At 42.8% G+C, this 18,077-nt stretch overlaps 1 protein-coding gene across 9 annotated transcripts in view; it reads left to right on the top strand.

The window, feature by feature from the left end:
- The window catches only part of nrm (neuromusculin), a 533,882-nt gene that overhangs the window by 449,133 nt on the left and 66,672 nt on the right, over positions 1-18,077 (top strand). For all 9 annotated transcript variants that reach the window (XM_033487004.2, XM_033487002.2, XM_033486998.2 and 6 more), the window contains exons 7-11: positions 1,369-1,519; positions 4,629-4,740; positions 9,611-9,789; positions 14,341-14,676; positions 16,852-17,118. In XM_033487004.2, coding sequence (XP_033342895.2) covers positions 1,369-1,519; positions 4,629-4,740; positions 9,611-9,789; positions 14,341-14,676; positions 16,852-17,118 — 1,045 coding nt within the window. The remainder of the gene's footprint in view (positions 1-1,368; positions 1,520-4,628; positions 4,741-9,610; positions 9,790-14,340; positions 14,677-16,851; positions 17,119-18,077) is intronic.

The following is an 18,077-nucleotide window of genomic DNA, read 5'->3' as shown; positions in this document are numbered from 1 at the left end:
AATACAGAACTCGATAAAATATTCAACGCGTATTTTTTTTTCTACCAGCCTTCATTCATATTCACGAGTTGAAAATAGCCCTCAAAGTTCGGGCTATGAATAATATATGTACTCCTCAAACAACTAGATCTTTTAATAATAATCTGTTTACGTAGGGAAATTCGGCGAGCGCAAAACACGCGAGTTTCGCAGTTACCGTTTTTCTTTCTCTTTTTTTTTTTTGTTAAAAATTAATAGAGATTTACGAGCGAACCGGCCGAATATACTTTCGCAGCGCCAATTTTCCGCTGTATTTTCACCTTTTCGATATGAATAATAATTGGCCGGGAAAATCCGTGTCGCGTCGTCGTCCCTTGATAAACACGCTCGATAGCGTATGCGAACACGTAGCGCGACCTTAATAAGAAAGACGAGGCCCACGAAATTAGGATCACAGCTGAAAGATGACGCAACGATGGTAGAAATGTTAAGTGACACGAAAATTCGTCATTCTGTATTCTGCTCTTTGTATTTATATTTATATAATTCTCCTTCATTTCCGGATTATATTTTTGGGACATCCTGTATTTATCCACGTACCACGTAATCACTATTTTTAAAAAAATGTATTTGCTATTCTTTACTACACGAGAAGATGCAAATACACGGTGTCCCGAAAATGTCTAGTAATCCAGAAATGGAAGGTTCCTGAGGTCATTTGAAGCAACCTTTTCCTTTGCGAAAATTTTCTCCGAGGTTTCGTTCACGAGTTATTAACGAAAAACACTGACCAATGAGAGGCGAGCTCAGCCAGCGGAAGGCGGTTGAAGTCCAGTTCCGCTCATTAGCTTGGCCGCCTAGCGCCAGTCTCGCGCCAGTCTCGCGCCAAATGATCTCGTCTCTGATTGGTCACTGTTTTTCGTTAATAACTCGTAAACGAAGCCGCGGATCGCATTTTCGCTAAGGAAAAAGTTGCTTCGAATCACCTCAGGAATCCCCTACTTTCGGATTGCGAGACAGATCTTTGGGACACCCTGTATATTTACAGTCTATTCACTATTTCAAAGATCTATATTTTCCCAGCCCTGTTAAAATGCGCGCAGCTCCCGAAACCCCTAGATAAGCACGCGCCACCGTCAGACTAGCCTAAAAAAAAAGAAAGAATAACGCCGTCGTAATTCCGGAAGGTGAAGTTGCTCGGAGAAAGGTAACAGTTCCATTTCAATAATGGTGAAAGTTTATATTGCGCCGGCAGTTAGGAATACCGCACGATTTCGGTGCCGCGTGCCCCGTTTCGCTCCGAGTTTTCGCCGGTTGACGTGCCGCGGGAAATGCTCGATAACGAATGTCGCGTTGATTTAATATTCTTTTAATACTTTTTGTTCGCAGAACGACAGCACGTCGGAAACCATAAGTTACTTGGCTTTTACCGCCACCGAGTACGACAACGGCAGGACGTTCAAGTGTTACGCCGAGAACTCGGTCACACGCTACGAAAACCTGGAGCCAATGAAAGAGTCGACAACGATTGAAGTTTTATGTAAGTGAGACATAACTTTCCCCCAATGCCTCTGTTTCAGCGGAATGCATGGCTGCGGCCTCGGCGCACGCGATTTCCATTATTCTGCCAAAATGGAGTCGTGAAGTATCGTCGTTGTGTTTTGTTCCGCGCGCGCGCGCACGATCGTTGATCGCTGCCGACGATCGAAAGCTTCATATTCGAAGCTTCGAATGTAGGGTAAATGTATCGATTACCTAATTTTCATCACGAGATAACGATGTGTTCGAGCATTTCATCGAGGAACGATGTGTTCTGAATAACGACCGAAATTGATTGGCCCGGAAAACGATACGTATGCAAGAAAATATGAAAAAATAATTCTTTTAAATTTTTGTTGCAACAACGTTGATATTGCCTGTTCAATTATTTTGTTCAATTTATTAAGGTATATAGGCTTATAAATTGAATATAAACCGATTCGTGCAGCAGTTCTTTAGTGGTCGAGGCAGAAGAAAAATAGCCTAATTGTTACCCTTTACGAGCAATATTTCTTTTCAAATCCTTCAAAGTAGAATGATAACGATCGACGACTCCCTCTTTTTCTAACAACAGTGGGAACATTTCCAAGCGTTAAAATTTCAAAGCGTAATTCTAACCCGATTTTCTTCTCTCGTCGCATTATCATCTCCACGCTTTCCTAATCAACGGAGAGACGGTTCTTGTTAACCCGTTCGGTGACGAATAAGCGATATTAATATAAGCGATACAAGCGATATAAATTTCGCCGAGATTAAGGATTTTTCATCGGGGCACCGTTCCCGATAAAATTCTCGCTTACCGTCGGCGGCCATTGTCGCCCGGAACTTGCTTAGACAAATGATTCTCGTACAATTGTCTGCGCGGAAATACGAGAAACTAAAGGCTACGATTAAACGGAAATTTTCCTCGGGGAGGAACGGGCCGCTCGCAAAAAAAGTCGTAAAGAATCGCTTCTAATTTAGCCCCAACGATCCGAACGGAATAAAACTACATCAAGGTCCCGGCATTCTTCTCCCTAATTTTTCTTTTTTTCTCTCCCCCCCCCCCCCTCCTCTTTTCCTGCGACGTTTGATCAACATCCGATATACCAGACCCGAAATTAAGTTACGCCTCGCCGGCGAGGGACCTGCGCGCATGTATATCCCTGTTTTTATCACACTCTTTCCAATTTGCTTCTTCGGCCCGGTTAAACGGCCGTAATCATAGTTTCAATTAACCGGAATAAATTGCAACCCTGTCAATTTACTGGTCGATCATGCTTCGGGAAAGACGAACAAGCAACGCGAAACCTCAACGAGACGCTCCCGCATTTTGCAAAAATAAAATACAGTTGATAATTTCCGGATTCCCTATCTCCGGGCTGCGAGACATTTTTGGGACACCCTGTGCATTTTACGCGCTGATACGAAAATCGCGTTACGAATAACATTAATATTACAACATTAATTTCACAATATTCTAACGAGTTATAATATTTTACAATATTCGCGTAACATTATCGTCGCGTGGTATCATTTATTATTCGTTTCCTCGAGAATATCCCGATTCGTCTTCAAACGCGCTCGTAACAAACACGATTACAATTACAGATATCGACATTTTGATCTTTTTTCCATCGCACGCTTCGGTGTGCGACGTTGCAAACCGAAGTGTTCGGGTGGACAGGCCGCAGGGACCTTAAATCAGGCGAACGTGTTCGACCCAAAAATCAGAGCCCGGGGTTCCTTAACTGCATTTCCATCGGAGGGGTGTGGGTTTGGACATGTCCTCGGGTCCGATCTCGAGATAGGACGGCGAGAAAGCGCTAAATCCCGATGGACGTTTCCGATAATCCCGTCGCTTATAAGCAACTTCTTGTATCTTTCAATTACGTTTGTAGGAAGGTGGGTGGTCTGGTGCCTGGGGGGAGGGAGAGCAGCCGTGCCGAGGGAAGAAGATGGGGGACGGTAGATCCCGGTGCCGCGATACGAAAAAGAAAGATAGATAGCCGTATATCTCGTTGATGTTTCCAGTTACGTCGCGAAGCGACGGGGAGAAGTTTCGTTTTGTAGCCAGCACGAAAGCTATCTACGGATTGGAAACGAGAAACTCGAAGCTGGCACCGCTCCAACTTCTCTCCCCTTAGACAGGCCACTCTCCCGACTATGTACTTACGGCGGCGGCGGGGGGGTTTTGTTTTATGCCCGGTATTTTGCGCTAGCCGTGTTTAAACATATCCCGGAACGCGGACGAAAGCTCCGCGGACGAACCGCGACGCGCCGCCGCGGATTTTCGCCCCCGCGCGGCAGCGGCCGCGTTTTTGTTTTCGCGTCGGACACGCGGAGCACGCGGCGACATATTTTCGCGGGGAAACCGCGGCGAACACTTCCGCTTTTCCCGCGAATTTATTGTCCCTTTCGTACGGTTACTGTTCGACGCCCGGCTCTTTGCGAAGACGAGCACGACTTCGGCACGGAAAATAGATTTCGGGCCGGCGATTTCATCGAGTTCACCGCGCTTTTTAGACTTTTATCAGTTTTCGATTTTCCGCCATTATTTTTAGACTCTCTCTCGCTATCTCTCTTCTATCGTTTTTGGATTAGATTTTTCGAATTATTTCCGGGCTCTCCGTTTATTTTTGGTTTCCTATACGGTTAAAGAGTACCCGTTATGGAACGCTTTTCAGGAGAGCGTAAGATTATCGTCGATTTAATGACAGCTTGAAAGTGTCATCGTCGAATATTTATACTGCCGTTCGGCAGATCGATGTTAATACGAGTAAAAAATAATGCGAGTAAAATAGTGAAATGCAATCGTGTACCTATTATGGAACACATATTCTGCGTTACGGCAAAATAACTTATAAGCAGAATAACTTTTTTCAAGTTGAATCAAATGCACAAACGAACCAATTATAATATTTTCTTTAGAAGGGCTTAGATTAGATTAAAGATTGAATTAAATTAGGACTAATTTACTAGGCAATGTGGGAAAAGTATTTCTTCGAAAATTGCAACTGCTTCGAATGACAGAAAGAGTAAAAAATATACGTGCTTCTCAACTTTCTTATCTGAATCGAAATTATATATACTATATACTATATATGTATATTTGCTATATATATTTACAGATCCACCGACGGTGAGAATGAGACCGCAGAACATCACAGTGAACGAAACCGAAGACATTCTCATATTTTGCGATTACGAAGCGAACCCAGCAACGTTAACGAATGTAACATGGTAAGCTGACACGTAGCTTGTAAAATAGATTAAATTAATATATGCGCACTCGGAGAGACGCTCTGCTCGTGTTACCGCATTATAACGCGAGCAGATGCAACTTAAAACGGTGGACGTATTAAAACGATTTAAGATTATCTCAACTGCAGCGATATTGGTACATTAAAATGATTAGAACGAGACCGAAATTTGTATTTCGCGCAAAGATCCGCGGTCGGGCGCGAATCGATATAATTAATATAATTAATATAAGATTATCTCAACTGTGCAGCGATACTGGTACACTAAAATGATTAGAATGAGACCGAAATTTGCATTTCGCGCAAAGATCCGCGGTCGGGCGCGAATCGATATAATTAATATAAGATTATCTCAACTGCAGCGATACTGGTACGTTAAAATGATTAGAACGAGACCGAAATTTGTATTTCGCGCAAAGATCCGCGGTCGGGCGCGAATTAAACCGCGAAGACGCCACTCTGCGACAGATTCGTTTCGAAACGAACAGTTGAACGAAACGATAACAGCGTTTGTCGCGGTATCGTCTCCGAGACACTTTCGCTCTCGGCGCTCTTATGTATAGTAATTATGTCGTTCCCGGCGCCTTTATACGTATGTATAGTAGTCGTGTCGTTCCGAGGCGCGCCGGGAAGCGTCAAAGTACAAGCATTCGCTTTGAATCACGCCTCGCTTTCGCACAAAACTGCTCGCTGCGGGTTTATTGACGGCACACGGCTCGAGAAGTTCATACCGCTTTGTCCGACCGCGGCTAACTATGTTATAAAACAAGACGGAAGTAACGAGAAGTTAATCCGTAGTTGGCGAAGATTGGATTGAACTTGGCCCCCGCGACAATACAGATTCTTTATCGACTTAATGCCGCGGCATTCCGCAGCCACGACCCGCGAAGTGTTCCTTTCTAAAATTCATTTCTCTATGGCGCGGCCTTTATGGCGGAATACCAACTGTCGCGGTAAGTTCCCGTGAATTCTTGTGTTAGCAGTAAACCGCGGGAACTTCATTAGTTACACGGTGGTTTGAGGGGGAGGGAACGCGGAGCCGAGGAGCTTGTTCAGGTGTACTTCGAATTCGACGACAGATTTTTCCCGTTTCGCGCGCGCCATTTCGCTTGTTACGACTATTTCGTTCGTTTTTTTGTATTTTCTATTTTTTATTCCCAGACTATACTTGTTAATATTTCTAGCAGGTATCGTAATTTCTCCGAGAAATGTTCGGAGGCCGGAATTTCGGAGCACGAAAGCTGTTGCACCAAATTATCGTCGAGTTAAACGTCGGTTCCATCGAACGAAACCTTGTTATTCGTTATCAACATCGAATTGTTTTTCTTATTCGATCATCGAGTACGTTGAAAAAGCTCTCGAGAATATTGCTAAATAAAATTACAACCGGCCCGAGGCATAACTCGGCTACGGTTCCGTCGGAGAGGTCCGCCGTTCGAATGTTAATGTCGCAGTTGAAAAATATTCGTTTGCGCGCGCGCTATATCGTTTGCGCTATAAATATTTCCAAAGCGAGATGAAACGTCCGACTTGATGCTGTCACTTAGTCCATATGCAGCACTGTTTACGAGAAAAATTTTTTACGAGTCGCAAAGTAACGTAATCGTAAACCTGTTTATCGACCGTATACGGATATTGGTATTCAAAAGGTTAATACGACGCGTAAAACAGAAATAGGATAACTTCCGTGCGATAACGTTTCCCGCCGTTGGTCTGAAAATGTATTTTTTAGCAGTGCCACGCCGCGAAACCTTTAGAAAAGCGTCTAAAGAACGCGCGACGCGAAATGCTTTCTAATTCGCAACGAGAGAATTCGAATAAATTGCTTGGACGGACGTTTATTCTGTTAACGAAAACCGTTTCGAAATGCCTCGACGTTATTATATTTGTACATTATATATTTTATCATCACATATTTTATCGAGAAAGTTAGAAATTGGCAAGATTTCGTCAATTCGAATGTAGAAATAAAAGCATCGTATCACTGTGAAGAGGCGAACGGAAAGAAGGGACGAACCGATTATAGAATCTATTATATTTTGCAATATTATATACTATATATTACTATCGAATATTAACATTATTACTTATTATACTTATTACATATTACATATGAATTTTAGAATATTTCAAATCCCATGGAAAACATCAGAGAGTTCGAACGCAATCCGTAAATAGGAAAGGCTTTTTTTTATCCATTTCCGTCACCGTTTCCGGTATAAGCTTCTTAGAAACACTTGTATCAAATTGAACCCCCCGCAGCTGTTAATTAAGGAGTTACGAATGAAAGTTCACTCGAATCGCGGTCCTTCGGAACGCGAGTCTTTCAAGTTGCCACTATAATTAATGCCGCATAATAGGGTGGAGAAGTTTCTCGTTCGGTGGTTCACGTTTTGATCTCGAAAGGAAAAAGTGACTCAATTCCCCCCCCCCCCGACGCCTGCGGGCTGTAAAATAAAATAAACCCGTCGACTAATTAAACGGTCAACGACTCCTCGCGTCGCGTAAATAAAACGCGGGGATTTAAAAAGATCGTTCGATCCGGAACGCGACGGAGAAACATTTCGAATTCTATGCGTTTACGGATACGGTACACATTTTTTCCCTAATTCGCACTCGGATTTCGCAGAAAAATGGAGAATTTGGGGAGAGGAGATATGCGATTGTTCGAGCAATTGGATCTTGTTTTTACAGTCGTCGACAACCGGTGACTATAAAAACGAGCCGAATAATCGTATCTCCTTCTACGAAATCGTCGATTCTCGTGCGCGAATCCGAGCGCGAATTAGGGAGACATTACTGTATCTCGCTGTGACTCGGCTCGCCCGAATCGCCGCCATTTTGTTCGAGAAAACGCATCGATCCTTGGAAGGGCCGCAAGGCGGTTGAAACCACCGGGACACGAGCGGGATTGCGGGACGGAATTTTTTCCGCGATATCTCTCGAAGAGTACGTACACCGCAGAATTATTTCACGGGGCGCACGTCCACGCCGCGGATTCACGATCCACTGGAAATAGATGAAAAACACCCGCCGTATCCTGGCGTATCGTTCGCGCTCGCCTCGTGGCCCGCCTCATGTCTCATGATGATTTACTCTCGGAGAAAATATTTCATTCGAAACCGATCGATTTTTACGTAAAATTCAACAACGCCGTTACGGATTTCAACAATTCCGATAAATATTTTCGTAGCTACAAATTCCGAGGCTGTTGTATAATCTCGTTTTTAACTCGTTGTGCTCGCGCAATTGCGAAGTTCGCCTCTTGTTGATTTACTCGCGGAGAAAATATTTCATTCCGGATACATAGATCGATTTCACGTGAAATTCAACGACGGGCGCGGATATCAACGATTTCGATGAACACTTTTGTCGCTTGCAAAATCCCGAGGCTGTTGCACCAGCATAATCCTCTGTTATCTCGTTTTCGAACTCAATACTACTCGCGATTGTAAGTTTTCCTTTCGTCGATTTACCCGCTGAAAATATCTCGTTGCGAATGAATCGACGTTCCGTGAAAATCGACGTCGGTGCGGTTTCTAACAATTTTATTTTCAAGATCGCGAACTCCGTGGCTGTTATCGTTTTCTAAGATCTCTTATTTCAAGCGAAACTCGCGATTGCGACCGTTCGAGGATCGTACAAATTTTCATTCATTTATTAACGTTGTTTCGATCGACCTGCGCGAGTAATCATCTGTAATAGGATTATATATAGCCCTTTTTCGTTTGAAAATTGATCTTGATCAGGATCTATCGAGCGAATCGTTTGCACGGATTGCAAAGAACGGAAGCCAATTATAGTTATAGTAAATTATAATAAATTATTATAAATATATTAAATTATAATAATAATTATAATAAAATATTTAACCCTTCTACATTTGAAAATTGATCTTGATCAGGACCTATCGAGCGAATTGAATAAAAAAGCCTAAATAGATTCGATAAATCGTCCCGAAACGCTTTCGATCTCTCCGCTAATTTTTGTTTGTTAAACGCGACCCCTTCTTTTCCATCGGAAACGCGCAAAATCTATTCGAACGAAACGGAAACAATTTAAAATCGAAATCGTGTTCCGTAATCGGGACACGGTGTTTGAGAATGTCGAACGTAAAACCAGAGGCACGTTAGCGTACGCTATTAAAAGCCGGCGTACTAAATTTTTTGACACATTTAAGTATCCGGCAGCCAGGTGTCGTCGTTCTGTGCCTCTGGTACAGGTACCTCGGCGCCATAAAATGATAGCACCAGTACTTTGCGCTCGTGATCCTTGAATGGCCCGGGTTTAAAGCATCCGCGTACATCCCCCCTGTAGCAGCACTCGAAACGTCAAAATAAAAAGGCGCGAATCTATCGGGATGATTTATTATGTTTTTTGTAGCGTGCTCTAAAAACCATATTTCACACTGATGCATGCAAACGCGGCAGCCGCGCAAGGATTCGATCGTCGACGTCAGCTTTGCGCGGCGCTGCGCGTCGCGACGCGAGTTTTGTTGAAAAAAACCATACAGCAACATACGTCTGGATAAAAGTAGACATTACGCTTAAAAGCGCAATGGCCGAAAGACTGCGGACGTGCTCGCGTAAATTCGCACGTAATTCGCGGTTCGATTGTCGTTCGGTGGGTCTGGGAAAACTCTTAAATCGTTCGAAAGGAGACAAAAATTTTAATAATTCGATCTTGCTCGATAAAAATTACAGCTGAGGCTGCTTTATATTGGCGCTCGTTTTTACTATATTCTGTTGATTCGGATCGCAGCTTCGCAAAGGAGATCGTTGTTTGCACAGTTTTCGAAAAAAAAAACAGTCACGATGTATATGTGTGTATGCGTTCCCTTCGTTCTTCAGGCTACGAGACGACAAGAAGATCACCCTAACCGAGGATCATTATGAAGGCGGCATCACGGAGCAAACAGCGCTTACCGTGAAAAATGCGACAGCCAGTGATATGGGGACCTACAAGTGCATTTTAGACAATAAAGTGGGCACATCGGTCTCGGACGACGTCGTCGAAGTCAACGTCTTATGTGAGTACGAAAATCTGCCCTATATCCCAGAAATTGTCTATGATCCTTTAAACCGCGTTTTCATCGTTTACCTTCGGTATTTTTTGTTGTATGAAGAAACCGTGCAGCTTCTTGCATCGGCGGTTTTCGTATATACTTGTTATTCTATGAAATTAAAAAGTATCGAATTTTATTTGGTTGTATATATACATATATAGTTATGAATAAGGATAATTTAGGAAATAATATAAAATTAATAATAATAGATATAATATATAAATTATTAATCATTAATATTATAATAATTATATATATTATTAATTATAATATATATTCTATTCTACTATATTCTATTATATTCTATTATATATTCTATTATATTCTATTATATATTCTATTATATTCTATTATATTCTATTATATATTCTATTCTATTCTATTATATATTCTATTATATATTCTATTATATTCTATTATACTCTATATATTATATTCTATAATATATACAATATAATAATAATAATAGAAAAAGAATTTATACGAGTTTATTTACTTTAGCGTTATAGATATATAGTTATACTCGTGATTATAATGAAAAATTTATATCAACAGGAATAACCGTGACTGAGAACGATAACGAGTCGCGTATAGAAATCGCGGATTGAAAGAAGGCAAGGACCGAAAAGAACTGCTCTATTAGAATACGCAGTAATGCAATAATGCGTAATCGGTTAAACAGAGAAATTCCAAAAGCCCGTGGCGGGAGTATTGGCACGCACATTAATAAGTAAAATACACAGGCACGGCATAGTCGTAATTAACTCTGTACTCGTTCAATATTAATGCAACGCTTAATTAAAACCGGTATCAGCTCTACACGGTAAAGCTATATATTTGTTCAATTAGCTTTGTATGGGGAACCGTTTGATCTTATTTTAATCGGCCTGTAGAATCACGTGCCCGATACGCGCAAGTGTTAATTAGCAATAATTCCGACTAAGTCGATGAACCCGGGGCCGACAATGGTCGGACGAATACCCCTCCGTAAACGGTCCGGCGGTTCGCGATCGACAGGTCGGCTCGCGAACAGCTTGCAAAAAGGGCACTCGATGGATTATGTTTGTTAATGAAAAAGGCAAACGGGGCGCGCACACGCTAACGGGATCGGCTCTCTAAAGCGGCGCCCGGCGACGATTTATGGACACATAAATATCGTTTACCAGACCAAAACGCGACAAATTGCTGTAATGCGAAACGGAACGGGACTATTTTTCCCCGCCGGCTGTTTCCCCCTGCGCTCTCGCGAACGTCGATCATCGCCGGTCGTGAAAAAACATTTTTGCATGCGACAGACACCCCGGCCGGTTTCGTCGCCTCTGCCCAAGGTGGAAAACGAATCGTTTAGAAACAATGGAGCCGGAAACAACGAGACGACGTCGCCGCTGATTTTCGATCCAACTTTGCTCGCGGACATTTTCAACCCCTTGCCCTGCAACCACGTCCGGGAGACGTGGCAAAGAAAATCGGGCCAAAAACGATCGTCGCGTCCGAGAGACGTGGTCGAAGAATCGACGAAGCTTCGGTTTTTCAAATAATTGCCGGACGAGGAGAAATGTTTTTCACCAGCACGCATCGAACGTTGTCTTCTTCGCTCCGTTGTTATCGAGTACCGGATCGTTAAGAAAGAAGGGGATCCTTTGTATAATTGGTTCGCTCGCGGAACACCTTATTTATTTGTTTGCAGGCGAGACGCGGAGGGAAGAGAAGCTCTTTGAGAAAATTGTGCCCGAAGAAACGTTCGATGCAAATGCATCCCCTGTACATTGAATCGTAATGTCGCCTGGGAAGGAAGCGATCGTTATAATAAAAACGGAAGGTCAAACTTGAAATTTCAAAGGGCCTTTGTCCAATGACGCGCGGAATGCCCGAGCCGGAGAATAAACATTGGATAACGGTCGCGGAGAGGAGCAGTTAAAATAATTCAGCATATCTAAACTGTCGGGGGCCGGAGCCGCGTCTGACGCTTATTGCTCCACATTTCGGTCAAGCACGAACAAGATAGGAAACTTGTTGGAGAAAGCGCCGACCATAAATCTAAACACGGAGGCAACAGAAATATTGGGAAAGTTAATGTCGTCTGAGATATCTTAAGCCCCGCCGGCATTTCCTCTTGTCGTTCGCGGAAACGATTCGCGCGGAAAAGGATCGACCGTTTTTTTGTTTTTTTTTTAATGGATCGTTTAGACAATTCTATTCGAGCTTTTGCACACCGGCGTTTAGCTTTTCCGGATTAGTTCGCCGGAAATTGACGTTTACGAATTTAGATTCGAAGCGCGATCGATTTTCACCGGAGCTAACCGCGATATCGGAGAGGCGCGGTGTAGCGCATTTCGACGGAAGCGATGCAAACAAAAGAAACGACCGCGGGCTTCGCGGACTTCGTTCCGCGAGTCGCGCGGAAACGGAGGAATTTTATCGAGAGAAGCGAGTACAAATGTTTGTCGGACCGGAGAGCACGGTCGAACAACAACACTCGATTAAATACAGGCGACACGATCGATCGAGAAGTGTGCTACGAGAATAATTCATTTTTGGAGAAATCGCGCGCGGATATGGGATGCGGCCAAATGCAGTGCTCGACGGCCGTTCAAATTGAATCTCCTCGATAACGAGACTTCAAACGAAAAAAATTTTATGCTCTCGTGCGGCATACTTCGGATATTCCGTGAAAAAAAGAATGAAACGCGCGTTGCGAACTCGACGAATGAACGAATAATTTATACGCGAAACAAACGACGATCTCTCGACGATGACAAAAAAAAACGAGGCACGCGAATAATTTCTCGTCTTTGTGGGAGATGTGAACGGTGTAACTTGTTTTTTTATTATTTTCTAACCGCGGCCTTAACCCTTTGCGCTCTGAGACACCGCTGAAATTGTTATACCGCGTTCCAAGATCATTTTTATACGAAGAAAGTTCAGATTGAAAAAATTGTCGAAAGCGCAACTGCTGCACGAGTCACCGGAGGACACAATTCCGCATGCATAAAATGCACTTTGTCACGCAAAACGGAAATACTGCGAGTCCGAAAAATTATTTTAGATTTGCTTAATTAGTTAATTTTGATCAGTTAATTTTGTATCGTCACGAATCGAGTTCGGTTTCCACGGTTCGTTGTGTCGCATAAATAATTTCCGCGAGGGTGAACCACCCCCCCCCCCGCCGTTCCGACGGGATAAACAGGATCACGGCACAATGAAATTCTAATTGCAGTCTTAATAACGCTCGGGAGTGTTGTATTTTGCGGAAACAATCCACGGAGAGGGGCGAGCCGAGAATTTCGAACGCGGAAAATTAGTTCGCCGGCCGTCCACTCTTCCTCTTCCGTGGTTGTTTTTCCGTCTTCTAGTTCCCCGGGTAAACTCCGCGGACGGTCTTCGGATTCTTTTGTTTTGAACTTGCTGAAATCTTGATTACCTTGCGGATAAAAAATGTTCCAGCCAATCTGCTGATTGGATTCTCCGCGGGAGTTTTCTTTCAGGTGCTTCGGAGGCTGGTCCCTAACTCACTCTCTCTCTCTTTCCTCTCTCTCTCTCTCTCCTCTCTCTCTCACTCGTGTCTCTCCGTCTCTCCCCGCTCCTCCCTTTTTCCCAAGTATGTTGTCCCAGCGTTTATCCGAGCTTCGATGTAGCATAAACGAGACTGTTACTTCACACATCCGGCAACCGGCCGCGTATGGTTTGCTTTGAATAGCTTCACCGCGAACATAAATCTTTATGGTTCGCGCGGTCTCGTAAAAAATGCATGAGCCATGAGACTTTTAAAGCAGTCCGCCGGCCGGCATTCAGCCGGGGAAACATAAAGAACCGGGATATATTCGTTCTCTTAAATTGATTAGATCCATTTTAATGAGACGGCTCTCCGCCGTGGACGGCTCGGGAGAAGGAGAGGCCGATTACGTGGTCGCCAGGATAATTGATTATCCGAGGGTTATAGGTTGCGATCACTGCCCCGGCAACCCTGTATACACTCGTGACACCGTAAGCTTCGTAAAATGCAAATAAACGTTTACATTTACAAACGAGAACTATCGTTTCTACTTCGTTGCTGTCGTAATACATTTTTAATTAATAACGGTGACTGGATAAAATGAATACCAAAGTGTATTAATAATAATAACTTCATCATTAATAAGTGTAATAATTAATACAGAAGATTAGAGAAATTTCTGAATGTCGTCTCCTCGCATTATTAAGATGATTGAAAGAGGATACAAACGTCGGTGAAACAGAGCTTTACGAAAGAACGAACTTAGAAAGTGGAGCACGGTGGAACGAGCCTGTCTCATTCGGAAAACAGAGCCAGTTATTTATAATAGAGAGATTAAACTACCGATGGTTGATAGTCCGAGTTAAAATGATCGAAAGTTAGGGTCGAGCGGGACCGCGACCCTGTGTGGAACGACCCGAATAACGTGCAGCTCGTCGTCGCGTAACAGTATCTTGCCAGGGTTTGTCGGAAACTCATCAAGTACAAGTTATTTTATGGTGTGCTTGTCCATCTGATTGCAGATAAACCAGTGGTCGAAGTGATAATGGACCCAGATACCCCGGTGAACGAGGCGGACCGTTTGAACGTCTCTTTGACCTGCGAAGTTGTTTCTGGGAATCCGGCAAGTCTGACGGCCGTCCGTTGGTACTTGAACGGGGACCTGCTGAAAGAACTTCCGGATTGCACGAGGAATAGCACCGCGACCACCACGAGCACCGAGGATCTCTGCGATATTGATCCGAGCAAGCTGCTGCTGCAAGCAGTAGATCGCGAGTTTCACGGGAACTGCTCTTGCGAAGGCAGAAACGATGCTGGCTGGGGACCACTTTCACCGAGTGCGCCTGTCATAGTCTATTGTAAGCTCTTTTAATTTTTGATCCTTTGATCCAATCTCTCTCTCTCTCTCTCTCTCTCTCTCGTTCTCTCTCGCTTTTTTCTTTTTTTTTGTTCTTTGCCTCGACGGTTCGGGGACTTCGCAGTCCGTTGGTCTAAATTATTTTGTCCTCGCTAAGATTCGACGATCGAAAGTCTCTCTCTCTCTCTCTCTCTCTCTCTCTCTCTCTCTCTCTTTCGCGTGTCCTAGTTGCGATCTTGCGAACTGTTGCAACCGAAAATTACGGTAAAACGTCTTACTGATCGACAGCGACACTTTTCGCATAACATATTGCCTGAGATGGGTGATTTTTACAGTAATGTCTCCCTTACTGACGCTCAGATTGTCCACTAAAATGGATAAATTGGGAAGAGGAGATACGATTATTCGAGCCTTACGACTCGTTTTTTATAATTGTGGACAATTTATAACTATAACAATAAACCGCAAGGCTCGAATAATCGTATCTCCTCTTCCCAAATTGTCCATTTTTGTGCGCGATCCGGGCGTCAATTAGAGAGACATTACTGTATACAGTAAGTATTTGAAATGTGCTGTATCGAATAATCGCAGTTCAAATGAAACGGCATTTCGAATAGGACATCGAATTACGGTGAATAAAACATTTCGTTTTGATAATCTACAGCTAAAGCGCGAGATAAATATTATATTTTGATTCATTCATTATTTTTCACTTAAATAGCATAAAGCATAAAATAAAATTACTTCTCTATGATTTGATAAAATAAAAGAATTTTATTTCGTGATAATGAATCGAATAAATGAAATATTCCGAACCATGGCGCAATATTTTCACTATTTCCTTTTTTCTTTTTGAAATGAAGCATCGTTTGAAATATTATTCGAAAAAGCTCTTTACCACGACACAAATGTTTTATCCTAAAAAGTACATTTGCCAACGAGAAATTCTGAGAGTCTACCTAGTTATTTGCATAATCGCAGAGAGGATCATTCGATACAGAGACACCCTATATATATATACATATATAGAGAGAGAGATCGTCAATCCGGTATTAAATTTTCATGTTTCCTGCAACGATGCTTATTCAATTATCTGCAATACCATTCGTAAATGTTTTATGCATGAAACAATCAGCTTGTTATCCTACTTTAGAGGATACGTACGCGAATGTGTGGGAAGGAAGATGTGTCACGAACACGTACGATGATACCGAAGAGGCAAGAAAGATCTAATAAGCGATCTTCGTTCTCGTACGATCGTTTTGATAATGGAATACGTGAAACGTTCAACGAAATATTTGTTAGCAGGTTCACAGTCCCGCGAGGATTAAAGGGGACGATATTTAGCTGCATGAGCCAGCATTTCCAAATTTCTCGTACATTTGTTTATTTTTTTTTCTATACGAAAGAACAATTTCCCGTACATTTTCCTAGATGAATGAACAAATTGTTGCTCTGCGAGTTTAATCCTTCTGCGCACAAACCAAGTCAATTCTTCTTATCTTTTGCGAAACGTGTTCGATAGTATGAACGAATTCTTTGATATTTACAAAACAGCTGTTCAAAGAATTAAACAATTCTCTTTAAAATTACAGGTATCTGAATAATACCTGAATAATATCTGAAAATAATTTTAGAGAGAAGAAATAGTAAAAGAGTCAAAGAGCATCGACACGTTGCTCTTCAACCTACTACAATTATTTTAAAAAAAAGAAGAGAGGAGCTTTTTAAATGGCTCCCAGTTCGTGCAACAAACGCGGACAATTTCCGTTTCGCATAAAGATCCGCTGAATAATACCTGAATAATATCTGAGAATAATTTTAGAGAGAAGAAATAGTAAAAGAGTCAAAGAGCATCGACACGTTGCGCTCCAACCTACTGCAATTATTAAAAAAAAAAGAAGAGAGGAGCTTTTTAAATGGCTCCCGGTTCGTGCAACAAACGCGGACAATTTCCGTTTCGCATAAAGATCCGCGGTCTATCGATAACAAATAGGAACGAGAGAACCGTCGACGTGTCTACGTACGGAGTTTCCTTGATTTGTGCACCGTAGGAGGATTAAGCTCGGACACCGGGACGGTGAGCGCCGCTAAAACGAGTTTGAAATGCCCGAAGCTCCTCCGGGCGTATATCGTAACAGACGTGCGATGACTTTGGTATGATTGCAAACGACAGACAAACCAGGGCCGGCCTCGATCTCGTACGAACCTCAGCGGGTAATAAAGAAGGAGTCGTTGAACATCACCTGCTCCGTCCAGGACCCGGGACTACCAAAGGTAGTTGGCTTTAAATGGTTTCGAGGCCTTCACAGACTTCCGGATGCAAATAATGCTACCCTTACCATCGGCTCGGTTAATTTGGAAACTGAAGCGAACTTTACTTGTCTCGCTTACAATGAAGCCGGCGACGGGGACCCGGCCACCACGTTTATCGACGTGTCTGGTGAGTTGTAAAGTTAGTTGTTAAACTTTCTAATTCCCGTTCCGAATAAATCTGTCGTACGTCTTGCGCGCGACAGCCGGTCGTATGGTGGTCGGAAAATGGCATTGTAATAACCGCGTAAAACTGAAGCTCGTTTTCTACCGTGTTATTCTCTTTCTCCCTCTCTCTCTCTCTCTCGCTCTCTCTCCCCGTGATTTATTCGAATCGAAATGGAATATTTTTGTGGGAAACGCCGGGCTCTAAGGTGCACGCAGCTGTGGATATATTCGCCCAGTTGTTTGATTAGATGCTATTCTTTTACAAGCTCGACAGCATGCAGTAAATTCTCCCTAATTGATGGTCAGATTGTGCAGAAAAATAGAGACACGATTATTCGAGCCACCGCGGCTCGATTTTATAGTTGGCGATTGTCAATAATTATGAAACCGAGGCACGAGGCTCGAACAATCGTGTCTCTTCTCTTCCCGAATTCACCATTTCTGTGTAAAATCTGAGCGTCAATTTTCCGACCGAAATTGCTTTTAATTCGTAGCATCGAGAACATTGATAAGCCGAATAATTTGCAACTGTATTCGATCAAGATATTTAGGGTGACGTAGAGAAGTTTATCGCGGAACGCGTCGTTAACAACGATGCGATGCCAATTGAAGTTTCACGTTGATATTACAATTGTATAATAAATGATTGCGGAGAGACGCATCGAAACGTAAATAAATACGAGCTGCTGTTTATTATACTAACCGTACTAAATACAATTGCAGCACACGGTACCATAAAATTTTAACGAAACCCGTAATTGCTTTCGTGCTGTATCCGAATTAACGATTCGCATCTTCTGCAAAGCTGAAACGTGTACCCTCGTCACCGTTGCTTGTTGTATTTTCCCCCACGTAACAATGTTTCTGTAACGTTTGCTGTAATCCTGTTTTAACAATAACACGGCGATCCCGTCGATTAAA

Source organism: Megalopta genalis, chromosome 2, assembly GCF_051020955.1.
Source record: "Megalopta genalis isolate 19385.01 chromosome 2, iyMegGena1_principal, whole genome shotgun sequence".
Classification (NCBI taxonomy): domain Eukaryota; kingdom Metazoa; phylum Arthropoda; class Insecta; order Hymenoptera; family Halictidae; genus Megalopta; species Megalopta genalis.
This window is presented reverse-complemented; position numbering and strand designations above follow the sequence as displayed.